This window comes from Schistocerca serialis, chromosome 3 (genome assembly GCF_023864345.2).
Source record: "Schistocerca serialis cubense isolate TAMUIC-IGC-003099 chromosome 3, iqSchSeri2.2, whole genome shotgun sequence".
In the NCBI taxonomy this organism is placed as follows: domain Eukaryota; kingdom Metazoa; phylum Arthropoda; class Insecta; order Orthoptera; family Acrididae; genus Schistocerca; species Schistocerca serialis.
The window spans coordinates 166,667,441-166,691,411 of NC_064640.1; the positions used below are offsets into that span (position 1 = coordinate 166,667,441).

General features: G+C 43.3%; 1 protein-coding gene across 1 annotated transcript in view; it reads left to right on the forward strand.

The window, feature by feature from the left end:
* Positions 1 to 2,015: 2,015 nt before the first annotated feature.
* The window catches only part of LOC126471560 (uncharacterized), a 51,618-nt gene continuing 29,662 nt past the window's right edge, over positions 2,016 to 23,971 (forward strand). Inside the window, exons 1-3 of the mRNA XM_050099787.1 lie at positions 2,016 to 2,068; positions 19,156 to 19,212; positions 20,866 to 21,086. Coding sequence (XP_049955744.1) covers positions 19,179 to 19,212; positions 20,866 to 21,086 — 255 coding nt within the window. The 5' untranslated portion in view covers positions 2,016 to 2,068; positions 19,156 to 19,178. The remainder of the gene's footprint in view (positions 2,069 to 19,155; positions 19,213 to 20,865; positions 21,087 to 23,971) is intronic.

Sequence of the window (23,971 nt, forward strand, 5' to 3'; positions counted from 1 at the left end):
CTGTCGACTTTCTTCCGTTAAACCTAGAACACCAAGTGGGGGGAAAATGTTGCATTGTTGCTAAACCATCGTAAATTATACTAATTCGCGTTGTATTCAAAGGAAGTTATAGTTTATAGTTAATTCACGAGTTAATTACACTACTAATGTCTCCAGTGGTATGTCACACAAAATAAACACAAAATGTCCTCTTTTACACCCTATAGTAATAATACCTGCTTGGCGGGAACCGCAAATTGGTACCGAGTACAATCGTAAATTTTGGGAGGGTTTAGTAATCTAGTAGTAACGTAGCCTGTATGCCAGAAGAAAGACAGGCGAAGAGAGCACTTGAGGGGAAACCAAGTACAAAACGACCCAAAGGGCGACAAAGGCAGCGCTAGATGGACGACCTGGCAGCCATGGAGAATAAAGACACTTGGAGGAACCGAGCACAAAGAGAAAGGAATGGAGGCAGTTTGTGCAAGCAGCGCGCGGTGTGCAGGGCTTGTGATATGTATTAATAATCTAGGGTTAAGAACGACGCGTTGAGTTATTTCTGCAAAGAAATCCTCAATCCAATACAAATGTGGTTCGATACTCTGTAATCTTATGTTTTGTTCTCCAAAGGATAGTGCAGATCCTATGTAATAAATCATTTATTCTTACATCAGAGGTCCTATTTCGCTTTCTTGTGTGACATGCGATGTAGAACATTCACCATCTACATCTACATACATACGCCGCAATCCACCATACGGCGCGTGGCGGAGGGTACCTCGTACCACAACTAGCATCTTCTCTCCCTGTTCCACTCACAAACAGAACGAGGGAAACATGACTGCCTATATGCCTCTGTACGAGCCCTAATCTCTCTTGTCTTATCTTTGTGGTCTTTCCGCGAAATGTAAGTTGGCGGCAGTAAAATTGTACTGCAGTCAGCCTCAAATGCTAGTTCTCTAAATTTCCTCAGTAGCGATTCACGAAAAGAACGCCTCCTTTCCTCTAGAGACTCCCACCCGAGTTCCTGAAGCATTTACGTAACACTCGCGTGATGATCAAACCTACCAGTAACAAATCTAGCAGCCTGCCTCTGAATTGCTTCTATGTCCTCCCTCAATCCGACCTGATAGGGATCCCAAACGCTCGAGCAGTACTCAAGAATAGATCGTATTAGTGTTCTATAAGCGGTCTCCTTTACAGATGAACCACATCTTCCCAAAATTCTACCAATGACCCGAAGGCGACTATCCGCCTTCCCCACAACTGCCATTACATGGTTGTCCCACTTCATATCGCTCTGCAATGTTACGCCCAAATACTTAATCGACGTGACTGTGTCAAGCGCTACACTACTAATGGAGTATTCAAACATTACAGGATTCTTTTTCCTATTCATCTGCATTAATTTACATTTATCTATATTTAGAGTTAGCTGCCATTATTTACACCAATTACAAATCCTGTCCAAGTCGTCTTGTATCCTCCTCCTGTCACTCAACGACGACACCTTCCCGTACACCACAGCATCATTCCGCTCAGTATAATGTACTGGCTTCCCTTAGTCAAACATTCATCAATCCAATCACATATCTGCTAAGATATACCGTAGGATCGTATGAAGGTTAATAATCCACCATGTGGTGCGATGTCAAACTTCTTACGGAAAACTGGGAAGACGGATTCTATCTGTTCACCAGCATCTGTTGATTGGAAGATGTCCTGTGGGAATGATTTCTTTCATACCCATCTTCTTTATGTTGCGGCAGGTCGAATATTTGAGACGTGCTGTAGAGTGGTCAAACACTACCCCCTGATAGTGGTCTCGGAAGAGGGTCAAATGGCGCGTGATCGAGTGTAGGGTAAGGAAAGCTTATCGGGTAGAGGATCTGATCGGTGGTGCAGCAGCTAGCAGCCGGCAGCTGCGGGTGGTTAAGTAGGGCACGGGCATGCAGGCGGCGTCTGCGGCCAGTCGTTGCCCCGGCAGGTGGGGCAGCCCGCAGCGCCGCTGCCGCTGCTATATAGGCGCACCCCACCGCACCGCACGTCGCACGCACCTCGCGCCACGCATCTCGCGTTGCTCACGCAGGTACGTACCGCCCTCAGCCGCTCGTGCTATACGTCTCTACTTCTCCTGCCGGCCAGCTCTCGTCTTCACGGGACTGTCGACTGTTGGCTTATTTGCTCTTCAGTTTTGCTTACAGCGAAACTATCATAACGAAAAATAGTTAGAAAACGTTTCTGTATACGGTATAGTTTTCCGGTGGTGGAATGTTTTATCTACATCAGATCAACAGTAAGTACGAAAGAGGAGTCATTTCTGGAAACCCAGAATCTACTCTGTAGGAATCAACACGGATACCGGAAACAGCGATCGTGTGAGATGCAACTCGCTTTATTTGTTCACGAGACCCAGAAAATATTAGATACAGGCTCCCAGGTAGATGCCATTTTCCTTGACTTCCGGAAGGCGTTCGATACAATTCCGCACTGTCGCCTGATAAACAAAGTAAGAGCCTATGGAGTATCAGACCAGCTGTGTGGCTGGATTGAAGAGTTTTTAGCAAAAAGAACACAGCATGTTGTTCTCAATGGAGAGACGTCTACAGATGTTAAAGTAACCTCTGGCGTGCCACAGGGGAGTGTTATGGGACCATTGCTTTTCACAATATATATATATATATATATATATATATATATATATATATATATATATATATATATATATATATGACCTAGTAGATAGTGTCGGAAGTTCCATGCGGCTTTTCGCGGATGATGCTGTAGTATACAGAGAAGTTGCAGCATTAAAAAATTGTAGCGAAATGCAGGAAGATCTGCAGCGGATAGGCACTTGGTGCAGGGAGTGGCAACTGACCCTTAACATAGACAAATGTAATGTATTGCGAATACATAGACAGAAGGATCCTTTATTGTATGGTTATATGATAGCGGAACAAACACTGGTAGCAGTTACTTCTGTAAAATATCTGGGAGTATGCGTGCGGAACGATTTGAAGCGGAATGATCATATAAAATTAATTGTTGGTAAGGCGGGTGCCAGGTTGAGATTCATTGGGAGAGTCCTTAGAAAATGTAGTCCATCAACAAAGGAGGTGGCTTACAAAACACCCGTTCGACCTATACTTGAGTATTGCTCATCAGTGTGGGATCCGTACTAGGTCGGGTTGACAGAGGAGATAGAGAAGATCCAAAGAAGAGCGCCGCGTTTCGTCACAGGGTTATTTGGTAAGCGTGATAGCCTTACGGAGATGTTTAGCAAACTCAAGTGGCAGACTCTGCAAGAGAGGCGCTCTGCATCGCGGTGTAGCTTGCTGTCCAGGTTTCGAGAGGGTGCGTTTCTGGATGAGGTATCGACTATATTGCTTCCCCGTACTTATACCTCCCGAGGAGATCACGAATGTAAAATTAGAGAGATTCGAGCACGCACGGAGGCTTTCCGGCAGTCGTTCTTCCCGCGAACCATACGCGACTGGAACTGGAAAGGGAGCTAATGACAGTGGCACGTAAAGTTCTGTCCGCCACACACCGTTGGATGGCTTGCGGAGTATAAATGTAAATGTAGATGTTAACGTTCCTTCGATGATGAGGTCATGAGAGACACGCCACAGTTTCAGATTGAGAGAATGATGGGGAAAGAAATCGGACATGTCCTTTTCAAAGGAACCATCCCAAAATTTGCCCTCAGCGATTTAGGGAAACTACGGAATACCCAACTTGCGATGGTCGGATGGGGATTTGTTATGTCGTTCTCCCGAATGCGAGTCCAATCTCCTAATTTCTGCCCCACCTTGTTCTGTCTTAACAGTCTGAACACTTTATGGTTCCCTTAAAGTCAGTACCGCGATTAGACTGTTCTTTCTTTTTTTTATTTGCAGTGTTACATTTACACTTCATAAAGGCAACATAAAGCCGAAATCATGACCGTGTAAATGTCACACTGCAAATAACAGAAAACAGTCTAATGGCAGTTCTGACTTTAAAGAAATAATTTAAGACTGTGGCCCCACATAATGAAAAAATTGTTAACTTTATGGTTCATTCGCCAAGAATTTCAGTGACGTTGCCGGTTAATAGTATTGGTTTGATAGCCAGTCGTGTTTGTGAAACCTGTCTATTTACCGTAAAGATGCCGGAATTTTTAATTTTCTTCATTAATTACTTGCAGCCGAAGAAGTGATTTATTTAGTGGCGGACTTAACGCCAATTTTGATTCTTCTGGTAAGAATGCAAGAGTTCAGCGTCTCTCGTCAGTGAGAGCATTAATGCCGCAGTGGTAGCTTAGTTGAGAAAGGTTCGGGGAGGATGTGTTCGAGGAACGACAGCGAGGGTTAACTAAGTGGCTCAGACGAATCTTGGGAAACCCAGCTCAGGATTTGAATGCCACCCCGAGTCTAGTGCCCCAACCACGGATCCAGCTTGCGCTTTTATCTTTCATTTCTTGTGTCAAATAGTGTATTCCATGTGTTTTTTCTCTAATCTACGCGCGTATCTTCACCTCTATGTGGTTGCGTCATTGCCTTTACTTCCTCGAAAAATATTTTCTTTGATTAGTAAGTTCAGTTAGCCATAGCCCTTACTCGCAATCCTGTTTCCTTCTTGGTACTAATTCTTACATTTACATAAAAAAACTAAACTTAACTCCGTTCGAACGGGCCATGAAGACCCAATGGTACCGACCGGCTCCCGTGTCATCCTTCAGCCCACAGGCGCCACTGGATGCGGACACGGAGAGGCATGTGGTCAGCACACCGTTCTTCCGGCCGTATGTCAGTTTACGACACCGGAGCCGCTATTTGTCAGTCAAGTAGCTGCTCAGTTTGCCTCACAAGGGCTGAGTGCACCCCGCTTGCCAGCTGCGCTCGGCGAACCGGACGGTCACCAATCCAAGTGCTCGCCCAGCCCGTCAGCGCTTAACTTCGGTGATCTGACTGGAACCGGTGTTACCAGTGCGGCAAGGCTGTTGGCCCTATACATTTACATGAACGTGTAAACTCCACAGGCCACTTTATGGTGTGTGGATCCCGAGTACCGCTTCCATTTCCACACTTTGCAGGTTCGAATCCTGCCTCGGGCATGGATGTGTGTGATGTCCTTAGGTTAGTTAGGTTTACGTAGTTCTAAGTTCTAGGGGACTGATGACCACAACTGTTAAGTCCCATAGTGCTCAGAGCCATTTGAACAATTTTGAACCACACTTTGATTATCAGTTCGCAAGTGTTGAGGCGGAAACGCGACTGGCGGTACTTCCCAGAATGTCTTAGATTTTTCCCGTAATGGGCATTTCGCATGTTGTAAGTGGCAATAAGTAAGACGCTGTCTCATTCTTCCCGGAACGTATCCTCTAGGAATTTCAGCAATAAACAATTACGTGATGCACAACGTCTCTACATCCACATCTACACAACTACTCTGCAATTCACACTTAAAATCTTGACAGAGGGTACATCGAATCACCTTCAGACTCTTTCTCTACCGTTCCATTATCGAACAGCGCGAACTCATTTCTCTTATTTTACTACAATGATAATTTATCCCAACGTAGGTGGATGCCAACAAAATACTTTCGCATTCTGAAGAGAAAGATGGTGATAGAAATTTCGTGAAAAGACCTCTCCGCAACGAAAAACGCAATTGCCACCCCAACTCGAGTATCATATCTGTGACACTCTCTCCTATTTCGCGATTATACAAAACGAGCTATCCTTCTTTGAACTGTTTCTATGTCTTTCGTCAATACTGCCTCGTGAGGATCCCATACCGCGCGGCAATTCTTCGTAATAGGACGGAGAAGCGTGGTGTAGGCGGTCTCTTTCGTAGGTGTGGTAGTCCGCCTCCACAGGCCCACAGCGAAATGCCATACGAGGGACCCGGATTCGTTTCCCATCTGGGTCGGAGATTTCCTTCGCTCGGGGAGGGCGTTTTGAATTGTTTTTATCGTCTTCCCACCCATACCAACGGGTAAGTCGCCAAAGTGGGGCCGCCAGGCTCCCCGCACGTGGGTCTCCCTGCCTAGCCACACGCATAATCATTGTCAGTAGATTTGGTGCATCTCTTAAGAGCTCTCAAATAAAACACAGTCTTTGGTTCGCCTTCCCCAAAACATTTTCTATGTAATCCTTCCAATTTAAATTGTTCGTAATTGTAATGCCTTGGTAATTTAGCAGAATTTAAAGCCTTTAGATCTGTGTCATTTGCCGCGCGGGATATCCGCGCGGTCTGAGGGGTTTGTCACGGTTCGTGCGGCTCCTCCGTCGGAGGTTCGAGTCCTCCCTCGGGCATGGGTACGCGTGTGTTGTCTTTAGCATAAGTTAGTTTAAGTTAGATTATGTAGTGTGTAAGCTTAGGGACCGATGACCTCTGCAGTTTGGTCCCATAAGGTCTTACCACAAATCTCCAAATTTGTGTCATTATCACCTAACCAAAATATAACGTATTCATTTTAGTACTCATGTGGATGACCTCACGTTTTTTTTTTAATATTTAGAGTCGATTGCCACTTTCCACAGTAGCCGGCCGGAGTGGCCGAGTGGTTCTAGGCGCTACAGTCTGAAACCGCGCGACCGCTACTGTTTCAGTTCGAATCCTGCCTCGGGCATGAATGTGTGTGATGTCCTTAAGTTAGTTAGGTTTACGTAGTTCTACGTTCTAGGGGTCTGATAACCTCAGCTGTAAAGTCCCATAGTGCTCAGAGCCATTTGAACCATTTTTCACAATACACAGATACCTTGTTTAAATATTTTTGCAATTGGTCTCTCTTGCATCAGCTTCCACTGTAATTTAATGAACGTCTCCGTGACCTTTCGCGGTAACGAATGAACCCAACATGAAACGCGCAGTTCTTCCTTGAATGAACGGGGCGGCACAATGTTAAGACACTGGACTTACATTCTGGAGCACCTTTGTTCAAATTCTCATATCGTCCTCCAGACTAAACTATGTCGTGATTTCTTTAAATGGCTTAGAGTGTAATACTGGGATGGTTACTTTGATAGGGCGCTGTCACACTTCCTCTTTTCGAACTTGTGCTCTGTCTCTAATGCCGTCGTCGTCGACAGTTCGTTAAATCCTAATCTTTCTTTTCCGTTCTTCTTTGGATCTTCTCTGTTAACCGTTCTTAGTATGATTTCAGGTTGATTAGCAATACTCACGAATTGGTCGAATGACGTGTCTCTAAAACCCCTGTCGTGGGTGAATTACCGTTCCTTAAGATATTTACAAAGAAACTCAGCCAGCGCCGGCTTTTCCTACAAATAGCTGTACGCGTCCGTTTGATTTTAATTCCATGAGGGCAAATTCTCCTATCTTCATTACGGTTGTTTCTGTATACATTGATTAACTGAGTGTTAATGTTTGTTCAAATTGGTACGTGAATCGAATGCGAAAGATACGATGAGATCGAATTCCGTCGCTTTTATATTACAGTTTTTGTAATAAATTACTCAAATGACGTGAAGGGGGAGATCTGACCCCGGAGGTTGAGGAGAAGGATTAGTGTTCCTTTAGCTTGAAGATCACCAGTATAAAACTAGAAGCTGCATGAAGGCACAAGCGACTAATGCTGTTCTATAAATGAGACATACTGTGCCAGAGTGCTGCAATGAGAAGCAGGATAACCTGTAGAGAACTGAAAAGCTGTTGGTTGACCCTTAACGTAAATAAGTGTAACGCAGTGCGTGTAAATGGGCAGAAAGGTCCATTACCGATTGACTGCGCTATTGGCGATGAAACACAGAGAAAATATAACAACTGTTAATTATCGAGTAGTTTAGTGTTCGGAGCGACCTTAAGTGGAACGAACGGATAGAATTACAGACAGGAAAGGCATATAGTAGGCTGAGGTTCATTCCAAGAATACAATGCGAGTGTGGTTCATCCGCAATGGAGGTAACTTGCAAAACAGTCGTTCTGTGTGTGGACCTCTTGCCAGCTGGGTGTAATAGAGGAGAAAGAGAAGATACAAAAAAGGTGCTTTTTTCTTCATGGGTTCATTGGGTGGCCGCGAGGGCGTTATGAAAGTGCACACGGAACGCATGTTACAAGATGGGTGCAGTACATTGTGGAGATAAGTGCTATTAAAATGCTGAGATCGTTCGTTCTAAGAAGAGAGTAATCATACTACTACTGTCCACACGCATACCGCGAAATGACCACAATAGGAAAATATGAGGAATTAAGGGTGTTACAGAGCCTGATCCACAGTCGTTCTTCAATGCACTATACACGAATGGAACAGGAAAGGGGGAGAAATGACAGAAATGTCACACTACACACCGCCACACACCGTAAGTTGGATTGTGGGTAATAGATGTAGATGTAAACGGAATACTAGCGTTTAACTTTCCAATGGAGCACAAGGTCAGATTGGCCAAAGGCAGAGGAGGTCTATTCAAATGAACTATCCCGGACATCGGCTTAAGTGATTTTCAGAAACCACGGAAAAACTAAATGTGAGCAGCCGAACGGGATTTGGAACCCGCTCGCATAGACTCTGTTAAACAACGACTCGGTCGTGACATTATTGAGGAAACATTACTGCTTTTGCTTTGGAGCAGAAACACGTGGAACCCGAATTCAAAATGACCGCAACGAGGTTTGAATTCCAGAATGCAAAACGCACTATTTTTTTACGGAGAGTTATAAAGAGGTGTTCCCTGTTAGCTGACGGAAATAAGGTTTGATTTCAAATACTTAAAAATAAATTTTTGAAAGTGATGTTGGTATTTATTAACGTTAAAACAGTGCGAAACCATTGAAATTACATACACTATTGGCCATAAAAATTGCTACACCACGAAGATGACGTGCTACAGACGCGAAATTTAACCGACAGCAAGAAGATGCTGTGATATGCAAATGATTAGCTTTTCAGAGTATTCACACAAGGTTGGCGCCGGTGGCGACACTTACAACGTGCTGACATGAGGAAAGTTTCCAAACGATTTCTCATACACAAACAGCAGTTGACCGGCTTTGCCTGGTGAAACGTTGTTGTGATGCCTCGTGTAAGGAGGAGAAATGCGTACCATCACGTTTCCGACTTTGATAAAGGTCGGATTGTAGCCTATCGCGATTGTGGTTTATCGTATCGCGATATTGCTGCTCGCGTTGGTCGAGATCCAATGACTGTTAGCAGAATATGGAATCGGTGGGTTCAGGAGGGTAATACGGAACGCCGTGCTGGATCCCAACGGCTTCGTATCACTAACAGTCGAGATGACAGGCACCTTATCCGCATGGCTGTAACGGATCGTGCAGCCACGTCTCGATCCCTGAGTCAACAGATAGGGACGTTTGCAAGACAACAATCATCTGCACGAACAGTTCGACGACGTTTGCAGCAGCATGGACGATAAGCTCGGAGACCATGGCTGCGGTTACCCTTGACGCTGCTTCACAGACAGGAGCGCCTGCGATGGTGTACTCTACGACGAACCTGGGTGCACGAATGTCAAAACGTCATTTTTTCGGGTGAATCCAGGTTCTGTTTACAGCATCATGATGGTCGCATCCGTGTTTGGCGACATCGCGGTGAACGCACATTGGAAGCGTGTATTCGTCATCGCCATACTGGCGTATCACCCGGTGTGATGGTATGGGGTGCCATTGGTTACACGTCTCGGTCACCTCTTGTTCGCATTGACGGCACTTTGAACAGTGGACTTTACATTTCAGATGTGTTACGATCCGTGGCTCTACCCTTCACTCGATCCCTGCGAAACCCTACTTTCAGCAGGATAATGCACGACCGCATGTTGCAGGTCCTGTACGGGCCTTTCTGGATACATAAAATCTTCAACTGCTGCTCTGGCCAGCACATTCTCCAGATCTCTCATCAATTGAAAACGTCTGGTCAATGGTGGCCGAGCAACTGGCTTGTCAAAATACGCCAGTCACTACTCTTGATGAACTGTGGTATCGTGTTGAAGCTGCATGGGCAGCTGTATCTGTACATACCATCCAAGCTCTGTTTGACTCAATGCTCAGGCGTATCAAGGCCGTTATTACGGTCATAGGTGGTTGTTCTGGGTACTGATATCTCGGTATCTATGCACCCAAATTGCGTGAAAATGTAATCACATGTCAGTTCTAGTATAATATATTTGTGTAATGAATACCCGTTTATCATCTGCAATTCTTCTTGGTGTAGCAATTTTAATGGGCAGTAGTGTATGTTACTCGTCGTGGGACAATTATTTCAGGTGCTGATCGGTTATAATGGGTCAAAATGTGTGCTGGCGCGGGAATGTGGCTCTGGATATATGGAGAAGAGCTAATAGCAGGCTGAAGCTCTGAACTACTGCGTGAGGTGTGATCAGTCGAAGTACTACCTACAATACGGAACTGTATGCGTCTGAGCTCCGATCGATGAATGTGGGATTTCGATTTCTGAATAATTCGAACAATTCCAGCAATGCCTCTTAATAAACTGCCCGAAAAGTACTTTAAAAAGTGTTTTGGTGAAATATATCAGCGATATCTCTAATGAAACGTTCGTCAGGCATAGATTAAAATCTGTAAGTATACAGGAATATGTATGGGTGCTACCTTATTGTTAAGAATACGCCACGGTTTCCAATCACAGCAACGAAAAAAGGAAATGGAGATTCAGATTTAACGTCACCTCCACAGCATTAGAGACGGAGCATTAGAGACGGAGAGGCTCGGAATGGTGGAAGAAATAGGTCGTATGTTTTTCAAAGTAACAATCTCGACACTCGTCTTAACTGATTTCGGGTCACTACGGATAGTCTGAACCTTAATGACTGGACAGCTACCAAGTAGACGCAATGGCTGAAAGCAATCAGGTGGATGCAGTATTTCTTTGCTTCCAAAAAATAGTTAACTTCTTACCACAACGATGCTTATTAACGAAAGTATGATACTATAGGGTATAAAATCAATTTGTGAATAATTTGTGCATTTCTTGGTGGGGAGGACACAGGATCTTGGATGGAGAGTCGTCGATAGATGCAGACATAACTTCGAAAGTTTCTCAGGGAAATATGCCTGGGTGGTTGTCCATGTCGTATATTGTGACCCGGCAGTAACCTCAGACTTTTTGCAAATCGTGGAGTTATCTATAATGCAGTTATATAGCAAAATAGCGCGACAAATATTCATTCGGATCTTGATAAGACTTCCCATTGTTCAGACATTGGCAACTTGCTTTTAATATATAGAAATGTAAAATTGTGCACTTTAAAAAACGAAAAAAACGTAATATTCTATGAATAAAACGTCAGTGAATCACAATTAGAATCAGTCTACTAATGAAAACACCAAGGTGTAACAGTTTGTGGGATATTAAATGAAATTACCCCTTAGGTTTAGCCGTAGGTAAGGCGGTCGCAGGCTGCGGTTCATTGGTGGATAAAGGGAAAAAGCAGTCAACCTAAAATGGAAGGACCCACACCAAATAAAACTAACAGGAGATATTGAACGTATACAAAGAAGGGTAACACGAATGACGAGACGTTTCTTTGACTGATTGGCGGGCGTCACGGAGATGCTGAAGAAATATTGAACTGGCACACAGCATCAGTCCCGCGAATACCTACTTACACAGATCCAAGATGCACAGTTAAGTGATGAATATAGAAATATACATCACCCTAAATATTGATTCAGTATGGGCCCCAAAGACAAGTTAATAATAACAGACGTGAATGGAACGGGAAGAAATCATTTATTTCGTACTATAGGAAGTGCCCTCTGCCATACACTTCACTGTGGTTTGCGGATTATAGATGTAGATGTAGACGGAATTCAATCTCCGATTCTTTAGAATGCGTGTCCTATGTCTTAACAACTGTGCCACTTCGGTCGGCTACGGAAATAACATGCGTCCTATCAAGTGTCATTAATAGGACCGGTTGCGTGATCTATGAAGAAATCAACTAAACACTAATACTATTTGAATTTTCTATTGACATGAAGAGCGTTCCCAGGAGAGCGCTTACACATAGTTGATTGATTACTTAAGGACATGCCCGTGCTATCAATGAAGGAGTCTTTTCACCAGCTACGTAGAATAGATCGTAAGTGCTAGCGAAACTACAGACCTCTGAATGGTTAATTTTCGTCTCGATCCTCCATGCTGATTTAAAGTACAGCGCGTTTTTGCGCCGCTGAGTCTAATTATTCAGAGATTATCTGTGGCTGACAATTTACAAACTAATTACTTCATCAGTGCAAGAAGCCAACGATTATAACGTAATTCTGAAAATAAGTAAAAGATAGTGAAAGCAGGTGTTTATTGAACAGATGCTTTGGACTTAATCCCAGAAAATTTTCTCTGTCGGTAGTTCATTTCATTTTGCTGTCTATCCCACTTATTGTCTGTTATTCCTGGCTGCAGGGTAATATTACCAAATTACTCTGTGAATTACGCTTGGAACTGCAAAAATTACACCACTTATGAGAAGTGCTTATAGCAGTGGTGAGGCCTTAATGGTCCGCATCGGACAATGGGTAGGCGGCAGTTCTGAGTGATCTCGGCTATTTCCTTCCTTTTATATATATAGCTGCGTCGCTCGCAACGTCAGTGTAGTGTAAGTTGGTCCGAGCAGTGAACAGCTTCCTGCGATGTCTCTGTTTGTGCTCCTAAAATGGAATCTATCCTTTCTATCACAGGTAAGAAGCGTGATTTATCTTCTGGCTCCTCTCTGTTTAATAAAACATATCGAATACTGAACGCAATAACAGAAAGCATTGAATATTTCGGTTACTAAATCTGTATAGTTACGAGCTGTTTCAGGGGTATTCCGTTCCCAAGTATGGCAAAGATGAACGGGTTCTGTAAAATAGTGTTTCAATACAGTACGTATGTGAGACACGTGTGGTGTTGTTTCCTGTTCGTTGTTTCATTCGTAACTGTAGTTTACATTGCAAAGTGATATTTGTGCTTTTCTATAAGATTAAGTGCAGTATATGTTTTCCTTGCTTATCGTGCAGTTTTACGATCCACCACTGAGAAATAACTACTGTTTTTCAGATGCAAGTTGAATGATACTTTCCGACTTGTTTTAATATTTTATTTCCATCTCAAAATGGATTCATCCGTTATTGTGATACTGAGCAAGATACCACAACAGTATTGGCATTTTTTCTTGCCTATCTACTGTACTCGGGATTAACTTCGTTTTTACAGACAGAACAGTTTCTCCTGACCGAAAGGGTCGAGCAGGTAATCGACTGCAGCCTTCTTCCGGCATTCGCCTAAATTGATTTATGGGAACCATTTAAGATCGAAAGCATAATAGAAATATCATGCTAAGACAGCTGAAGACAGCCGAGGAATATGCAGCAACTCCGTTCATTAAGGCTGCCAGTGTTGCCGGCAACGATCCTCATGCACTAGATCCGTGTGTATCGTTTTTGTTAGTATGGCTGAATCCAAATACTTCAATGATTTTACAATCAAAGAGTAAAGTTTATCTCTTTACATAGCGTAGAGCGACTCGAGTGCCTCGGAAGTTTGTATATGTATTTAAATTGGTTTGCAAGTGTTCTAAATTATGTGTTGCGCATAAGTATTAGGATTTACAGCAGGTGATGAAACTTCAGTAGTTACACAAATATTGTTGTAAAATAAGTGGAATGTGATGGAAATTATTTTAAATAGTCAGTAACATCAGCACGTGGTTTTGACATAACTGATTAACATTTAACTGCAACAAACCACAGTGCCCAGAGTTTCTGACACGGAACGGTCGAAGGTTCGAATCCCGCCTCGGGCATGGATGTGTGTGACGTCCTTAGGTTAGTTAGGTTTAATTAGTTCTAAGTTCTAGGGGACTGATGACCTCAGAAGTTAAGTCGCATAGTGCTCAGAGCCATTTGAACCAACAACAACCTCCTTCGTGATTCAATGACACTTCCTTAGAGCTGTTAGCATAATTGTCAGTCTGCTATCTGCCTTCCCCACGGCTAGATATATATGGTCATTCACCATCAGGTCACTCGGAACAGATGTACTTAAATACTTTCAATACTTGACGGATGCGACTAATTGCAGTGACTGATGGTGTACGGTTCGTGATTCAGTGACACTTCCTTAGAGCTGTTCGCATAATTGTCAGTCTGCTATCTGCCTTCCCCACGGCTAGATATATATGGTCATTCCACATCAGATCACTCGGAACAGATGTACTTAAATACTTTCAATACTTGACGGATGCGACTAATTGCAGTGACTGATGGTGTATTGTGTAGCGGTTGTTTCCACATATTTACGGTCGTTCTCTTCTTTTTCCTAGTCTTATTCTGCGTCTTCACAGGATCGGAATGTCACTCTGGATTTGGCTATGTTAGGGTAGGGCGTGGCCGGATGCATTTCTTGTCGCCCCACCCCCTCCCCACATCGCACAGGAGGAGTTTGTGTACTCCATCTGTTTGCGTCTAGTGTTGTCCCATGTGACAGTTCGTGAATGTTTACGAAACGCTTGCAAATCGCCTAATTGAGGGGGGACGTGGGTACCACTCCAGTGTTCACCTAGTCGAATGTGGGAAACCGCATAAAAACCACATCCGGGCTGGCCAGCACACCGGGCTTCGCCGTTAATTCGCCGGGCGAAATTGATCAGGAGCCGGCGCGTCTCCCCAAATTCCGGAAGCGGCGTGCTAACGCTCACGGTTTTCCGGGCTGGTGCATTTACGGACATCACATCTCATTTATTTGTGTTACCCTTTGCACGCAATACTGCGCATAGGTTAAGACTTTCCGCATTTCGCAAACGACTATACCATCTGCAGAAGAACCACAGAGGATTACGACGTTTTTCTGTATTTGTATATGCCGTGAATAGTAACCGTGCTACCAAGTATACCATACGTGTTTCCGCTTCTTGTGATGTTTCTCATTAAGGAAGAAAATTTGGGTATTGTTTTCCAGGAAGTCTTCATTTCAATCGTATACGATATCCTTGTTACCATCAATAGGCAATTTGTTTACTGGGTGACTGTGCAGAGCGTACTCAAGACCTTCCGCTATTCAAGAAACATCGCTCCCTGTACAAAAAATGGTTCTGAGCACTACGGGACTCAACATCTGAGGTCATCAGTCCCCTAGACTTAGAACTACTTAAACCTAACTAACCTAAGGACATCACACACATCCATGCCCGAGGCAGGATTCGAACCTACGACCGTAGCAGCAGCGCGGTTCCGGACTGAAGCCCCTAGAACCGCTCGACCACAACGGCCGGCACTCCCTGTACACTTTTGGACCTCATGGACGAACAGAACAAGACGGGTTCTGTAGTAATGTGCATCTGTACCGAGACATTCCTACAAATCGGAACGACGTGCACTGTTTATCAAGAGGAACTTTCCGTTGTTATAGCAGTTTACGTTGGACTGTAGCTGGAAGAAATGACAGTTCTTCCATATAGTCGATACAAAATCTAGTGTGTACCCATCAGGTACAGTGTACTTTCCTCTCACTGGCTTTCTGATTTATTTTTCAGTTCCATGTTCGCTTATTTCTACATCTGTCATTTTCGCATCCGTCCGTCGGCCGAAAGTAGGAACCACTTCGTGAACTTCGCTACGGTACCTAAAAGTAAATTACCAACCAAGCAGCGTAGCTATATTCAGACCACACAACACGTGAACCTCCGATAGGTTTGCTACCTTTTTCACGTAAATGAATGGATTTACAGAAGCCTAATTCACACAGCTAGAGCGCTTTGCCACATAGCTCTGTTTGAATAACATCTCAACAGACCAGGTTCTTTCCCCTGCATTCTCTTCCTCTTTACGTACCATGTCTTGAAACCAGACACTATACGGAACTTTCCAGCCAGATCGTTTTTGTTCAAAGCGTGCAGTTGCGTTCGAATGCACAATTCCCATTTTGCAGTCTTCCGAATCGAACACACAACTGACCAGCTTTTGTGCACACACAATTCACAGTTTATTACGGGGTCGCTCATATTTTTGTGTGACACGTATGTTGCAGACCTCCAAACTCTTTTTTGACACTATCGTTTCGCCGCTGTCATGTGCTCGTTCTTTTACAAGGTCTCGTACTTTTCAAAAGAAAAGCTCATTTCAGCCATTCTTCCTGCATAGCCATCTGCTTGTAGCACCCACGTAACTTAGGTGTCCTTTGTCGAAAAAAAAATAGAATCCACCGCATGAACCATAACTGCATTTCTTTTTGTGTCAAAGTATTAAAGAGAGAATACATTTTTTGTCTCCTCTGTACACAGAGGTTCCGTGAAGAGTTGTTAAATCTTACGGTATGAATATGGTCCGAATGATACTGCCAAAACGCTTGTGCCTGACAAGGAATGTTTATAAATCTGTTTTAAATTTCGATTAGGAACAGTGATCATAACGTCACTAACAAGTAGTATTCCTCGTAGAACGCGAACTGTTCGAATGACTCTTGATTACACGCGATGTAGCTAATTGTCTTCTCTGCGGTACTGGTCCGTGAGTAATTTTCGTAACTTTTACATAATACGTCTGGTCACTAAAACTGTCAACGGCGGGAGAGCGGTGTGCTGACCACATGACCCTCCGTATCCGCATCCAGTGACGCCTGAGGTGAGGATGACGCGGCGGTCGGTCGGTACCGACGTAGTTTAGTTTACATGAAATGCTTAAATTTTTAGGTAACATGCTAAAGCTCTACGTAATACAAACATGTTTTCATGTAAATGGTAGGCAAAAGTTATTATCATGAATCCGAAATTTTTGAATGCTGTGTTAATTTTACGCTTTTAGGAAGTACGTACGTATCGATTCTGAATAGGTACGACACTTAAATCAACGTTCTCTATAAACTGTTGCTAGTGTATAGCACTGAATACAGAAATAAAGTAAAATGTAATTCTTTGTCATGAACACATGTGACGCTCTTGCTACGTTATATTAAAATATGTGATTACCGTGACTTTCTCTCGCAAGAATGTAAAAATGAGTACTTATAATTTTGTATGCAGCACCGTAAAGTGTTTTTTTATGTCAGCCCCTCTTCCAGACACAATTTTTTATTTTTGACTGTGTTCTTTGCAAGGTGTACGTACCAAAAGCTGGAAAATTTTTAATTTTTAATTTTTAATTTGAGCATATCTGCCCTAACCATTGTCTATTACCTTCTCGCAATGTAACTTCACGGCTTTTAAATTTTCATTCAGATGAAGACATCCTTCGAGATGTCGAAAGCTAGGTAAATGTATGAAACGATTTTCAGCAGGTTGGCTATGTTATTTTTCTGTTGAAACCAATGTCCGGCTGCTAAAAGAGAGCCACGTTCAAAACTATAATTTTTGACTGAACTAAGTAAACATATTGTATATTTCGACTTAAAATAAATCGAAACAGTAGAAATATCGAGATCGTACCAATGGTCTGTCTAACAATAATCACTGCTTTTAACACTCATACCACAAGAGACCAACTTTTATTGCTTACTTAATACAGAAAATACATGAACAACATTCATCTTTAAGGTCTAAAAATGAATAAAAATGGAACCAAATCTCAACTTCAACAATATTCGTAGTATTATTTAAATCCTCATGGACTCGAGGTAGGGGTTGTTAAGTCAGTAGTTACGTATATTTGGCATACAATACAAAATGAAGCGATGTTTACACCCATATACGTATTTTGGAGTCACGTTCTCATCATCTCTCATTCATTGGACAAACAAATACGCTAGAAATCAGCTGGCGTGATAGCAAGTAGACACGGCTATGAAATATTGTACTAAAAGAGGCACACTTGTGAATGAAAGGAAGTGTGATAGGTCGGAACAGTGAAACACGAGCTGGATATTTTAAAGTAAGAGGCGGACTTCTAGTGCAAATAATTTTATGACTGCTACTTTGCATATTCAGGGTCCGCCTGCTTAGTTCGGTGGTAACGTGCTCGCCTTCCATGCAAGAGGGCCCGGGTTCGATTCCCGGCTGAGTTGGAGATTTTTCTCCGCTCGGGGACTGGGTGTTGTGCTGTTCTCATTATCATTTCATCTCCATTCCGGCGCCCAATGTGGCGTCGAATGAAATATGACTTGCACTTGGCGGCCGAACTTCCCCGAATAGGGGCCTCCCGGCCAACGATGCCATGCTTTCATTTCCGTTTTTTTGCATGTCCAGGTACTTGTGGTTGATGATTTAAGCTCGGATAGTCAGATGTTGAGAACTTGACTCTCTAAACGGAGCTATCTGTTAATATATTTTTATTGTTTGTTGTATGCTACATAAATATAACGAACGCCCGACTCGTTAGCCGTTTATCTGTGTGAGACTGCAGAAAATATGCTAACATTGCCACCGACCAATGACTCGTTCAAAGTACCTATGGAAGTCGGTACGAAGGAGGATGAGTTTGTACTCGCATGCAACAGTGTCAGCTTTCCCAAACCGCAACCGCTACTTTTCCCTGATGTAGTTTCTCAGTCGGCCTTACGATGACCAGCGTGTCCCATTCAGTCCATCACAAACAGTTCGGGGAATCCAAGTCGTATTCACCGCATGGCAGTCAGATTTGTTGACCATTCAGCTACATAATTCAGTAGGAAAAAGGGAGAGATAAGATTAGGATTTAGCATCCCTTCAACCACGACGTCTCTGGTATTCTTAGAAAAAAGTTTAAAAGACAACATTTTAGAGGGAGCTCAAGTCAGTATAGGACAAGAATAATGGAACACTTCGGCCGTTTTCTGATCAATTCGCTTTAAGCGATTAAATAAAATCACAAAAAACCAAAATGATAATTGAATTCCATTCTTACCGAAAGCGCATCAAATGGTTCAAATGGATCTGAGGTCATCAGTCCCCTAGAGGCAGGATTCGAACATGCGACCGTAGCGGTCGCGCGGTTGTGGACTGAAGCGCCTAGAACCGCTCGGCCACACTGGCATCCAGAGTGTTAACAACTGCGCTACCTCACTCGGTTGCATGACTCTGAAAAGGTTGCCGGTTAGTCAACACACAGACAAGGACTTTAAAAGAAACATAATGAGTGCGTATGCGATAAACAGAAATGAAGTAAGGAAAGAAGCATGTAAGAAGGCTAGTTTACACTGTTCAAGCTACAGAATTTTCAAATACTTTTTTTCAGCCTGTGAAATATGTGTTACATATACCATTATTATTTGTTTTAGCCGGACATATAATCCGAATTCTCTGTTTGCAGGAAGGAACGAGACATATAAAACCATGCTGCTCTTCAAGGAGACTTTTGCTTCTCTCGGTAAGTGCCACCTTCATCGCCTCCATATAATGAACGAAATTAAAAGTAAAAAATAATAGGTTTATGTCTTATATTAACAAAGTGCTATCAATAGCCAAGTTGTAAATTTTACAGGATAAAACATTGGGTATCCAGAGTATAATATTTATTATATAAAAGCTGTATGATAATTAGTGAGGAAAACTGACACAGGTGAGGCGATACGATAACATAAGCAAAAACGTTCTAGTAATTATGAATCCGAAAACGAGCAGTTTTAGGGATAACTGCGAATGTATGGTTACATGCCACCATTGTCATCAGTATGAAGTATCTTTTTGGGAAGTGCTAATATGTTTGAAATGGAAAGTTTTGAAATCCTCATCTAAGTGAGCTCATTTTTCATCCATGGCCCGAATCCAGCAAACGCATGATGGGACACCGGCTCATTTTCTGCTAATATAATACAACGTCTAAAGCGCCAATGTGATTCCAGGTGGTTAGTTGAAGGAGGGCGTGTACCTTGGCGTCCAGGATCACATGACTTCAACCCTCTGAAGTTTTCTGTCTGTGCTATCTCAAAACTCAAGTGTACAGGACATCTGTTGATTAGTTCGAAGAACTGGAGAAGCGAACTATATAGTCATAAATCGTGGAACCGAATTATACGGGGATTTAGTTCCCGGGTTCGATTCCCGGCGGGGTCAGGGATTTTCTCTGCCTCGTGATGACTGGGTGTTGTGTGATGTCCTTAGGTTAGTTAGGTTTAAGTAGTTCTAAGTTCTAGGGGACTGATGACCATAGATGTTAAGTCCCATAGTGCTCAGAGCCATTTTATACGGGGATTTAATCAAAAGTTTACATTTCGAACACATTTCTACTAATGCAACATTTCAAACTGAAGCTGGCAGCGGCTCGTAAGCGTGCATCCACAATTATCTAGGATCCGCTTGTTTACGGACCCATATTTATCGGATTAAGTTTACGTCTATTATTGTGTACTTGCACCTGTTATGGTTTGTTAATTATGAAAAACACTGCAGGTTGCAAAACTTGCAGGCTAAGTTTATTTTTCGAATGTGCAGTTGTACCACGATGTTTTAGGTCTTGTAATGAAGCATAGCAGCACCGCATAACGTTTTATAGGGGAGGAAAAATTTTAGATTGTGGATACATGTCTTCAAAAGTATATTTCTGCCAAAATAATTATAATTTAACTTTGAGAATTATGCTTCAAGTTGCTCATTTTCCCTACCGTAAACAGGGACGTGAATTTCAAAATGTGGTGGTGAAAATAAAATGAAATGATCGTATGGCATTGTTGGCCGGGAGTCCCCATGCGGGGCAGATCGGTCGCCGTCTTGTGAAGTCCTTTTTAGTGGACGCCACTTCGGCGACTTGCGAGTCAATGATGATGAAAAACACACAACACCCAGTTATCAGGAGGTAGAGAAAATCCCTGACCCCGGCGGGAGTCGAACCCGGGACCCCGTGAGCAGAAAGCGAGAACGCTACCGCAAAACCACGAGCTGCGGATGATGTGAAGATGTCATACCGACCTCTTATCAGTAGATCTAACAGAACAAGTCTGCCTGCGCGGCTTGAGAGCAGAAAGTCTTGTAGAAAAGCGCAAGGGCACCGTCCAGTGAGTAAAGTGTGTGCATGTGTGTGCAGCGGTGCTGGTGGTCCTGGTGGCGGCAGTGGCAGCGGAGCCGGACGAGGGAGCCAATTTGTTCCTGAAGGCCTCGAGGTCGGTGCCACACGTGGGGCGGCGCAGCGACTTCTTCCTCAAGACGGCCAAGTCGGTGCCCCGCATCGGACGCAGAAGCGATCTCTTCCTCAAGAGCGCCAAATCAGTGCCCAGGATTGGCCGCCGCACAAATCTGGCAGCAATAGTAAGTTGTTATTGTCGTTGCTGTGCTCTTCGGTCCGAAAGCTGGTTTCGTGCAGCTCTATACGTTAGTCTATCCTGTGGAATAATGTTCTTCTCTGCATAACTATGCCAGTATACAGGCTGGTTATAATTAAACTTTCGTTACTTGAGCAAGTGTAGACGTACAACTAGTTACCATTTGGCTACTTTATCCTTATACAGGGTGAAAAGTATTTAAACCGACAAACTCTGAGAGATTGTAGGGGACATCAAAACAAATATTTTTCCCTAATGTCATTTTTCCCTATGAGGATTGTTTAAACCGGTAGAGGAAGATTTCTCTGGCGGCAAATTAATGAAACCAACAAACACTTTTCCATTTTTTAATGACCAAGAGACAACACATTAACACAACCCAATTTCAATTACAGTAGATTTTCAAAAATTCCTCCATTGACACGTAAACAAAGGTTACACCGTCGGATCATCCTGTGTCTGACACGGGCAAAAACCCCAGGAGTATCCCGCATTGTTCCTGCTGCTGCTACTATCCGGGCAACCAGATCCTCTTCTGATGCAACAGGAGTTGCGTAAACGAGGTTGTGCATCTCTCCCCACACAAAAAAGTCCAAAGGCCGGCCGAAGTGGCCGTGCGGTTAAAGGCGCTGCAGTCTGGAACCGCAAGACCGCTACGGTCGCAGGTTCGAATCCTGCCTCGGGCATGGATGTTTGTGATGTCCTTAGGTTAGTTAGGTTTAACTAGTTCTAAGTTCTAGGGGACTAATGACCTCAGCAGTTGAGTCCCATAGTGCTCAGAGCCCAGCCAAAAGTCCAAAGGGGACATATCTGGGGATCGAGCAGGCCATGGTACAGAACCACCTCTGCCAATCCACGTTTCTGGGAACCGTCGGTCCAGGAATCGACGCACAGGACGGCTGAAATGTGCCGGCTCCCCGTCATGTTGGAACCACATGCGTTGTCTTGTAGGGAGTGGGACGTCTTCCAGCATTTCTGGCAATGCTCTGTTGAGAAAATTGTAATAGTGCTTGCCATTTAATGGCATGGGTAGCAGATACGGCCCAATTAAACGATCCCCAACAACACCGACCCACACATTAACGAAGAACCACACTTGATGAACGCTAGTAAATGTGGCATGTGGGCTATCCTCACTCCAAACATGCGAATTGTGCATGTTGAAGACTCCATCACGCCCGAACGTTGCTTCATCGGTGAACAACACAGTGGATGGAAAGGTAGGATGCATTTCACACTGTTCCAGGTACCACTGCGAAAACTGCTGTGGGTGGATAATCAACTGGTTCCAGGATGTGGACACGCCGTAAGTGAAATGGACGTAACAAATGCTCTCAAAGGACTGTTCTTACATTCGTCTGATTCGTCCCCATGTTACGTGCAATTGCACGAGTGCTGATTGAAGGATCTCGCCCCACATGCTGCAAGACAGCTTCCTCAACTTGCTGCGTTCTTACCGTGCGACGGCGTCCCTGTCCAGGTAATTTGCTAAATGACCCGATCTCACGCAGATGTTGGCACACAGCAGCAAAGGTCGTATGATGCGGGATACGGCAATTAGGATATTGTTGTTGATAAACCTGCTGTGCAGCTCGTCCGTTGTGGTGCTCTACGTATTACGCATCAACCATATCAGTGTACTCACTCCAGGTGTATCGCTCCATTAGTAAACAGAGACAATGCACTACTACATTGGTGGACAGCAGTTGCCTACAACTGAAGGCATAATACGTCCTCTAACAACTGAAGATCGTAATACAGCTTCTAACAACTAAAGAGCGTAATACGGCCTCCACCGGTTTAAATAATTCTCATAGGAAAAAATGACATTAGGAAAAATTTTTGTTTTGATGTCCCCTACAACCCCCCACAGTTTGTCGGTTTCAATACTTTTCACCCTGTATATAAAATTCTGGTGTCACAGTGTTAGTTGCGATACTCCTCCGAAACGGCTCGATCGATTCTGATGAAATTTTACATGTATATTCGGTAGGTCTGAGAATCGGTCGTAATCTATTTTTCACAGCCATAAGTGATAGGGGTGGTCCATCCCAAAAATTATTTTTTATTTTTTGGGCAGAACTTTTTATTTTTATTTTTTTATGATGTGGCATTAAAAAATAGACAAACCCTAAATTTTCACCCTTCTACCACCAACTCCTATTTTTAATAGCGACTTTAGTAATTTAATAATTTTCAACCCCGGTCGATAACTGATCAGTTATCACTTGATCAACGGCTCGATCGATTCTGATGAAATTTTACATGTATATTCGGTAGGTCTGAGAATCGGTCGAAATCTATTTTTCCTACCCCTAAGTGACAAGGGTGGTCCACCCCAAAAATTTCTTTCTTATTTTTTGGACATAACTTTTTATTTTTATTTTTTTACCATGTGGCATTAAAAAATACACACAACCCTAAATATTCAACCTTCTACCACCAACCCCCATGTTTTAATAGCGATTTCAGTAATTTAATAATTTTCAACCCCAGTCGATAACTGATCAATTACCATTTGATCAGTTATCCCCGCCAGGTGTCTACCGATGATAGTCTTTCACTATTCGATAGATTGGTAATTGAAGAAAACGTACCAAAAGCAACGACTCGAATATCCCTCTTTGAATCGACATAACTAGACCGAGAAATTTAGCTAGGTAGCACGCATCATTCGCCAAACCGGCCTTTAGGCCTAGCGCACACGCATCGATTTTTATCGTACGGAAATATATCGTACGATCAAATTCTTTTAGTGAAACAAAGAAGTTCCTATGCTCTCTTTTGTTCCTCTAAAAGAATTTAATCGTACAATATTTTTCCGTGCGGTAAAAATCGATACGTGTGCGCTTGGCCTTATTCATAATGCTG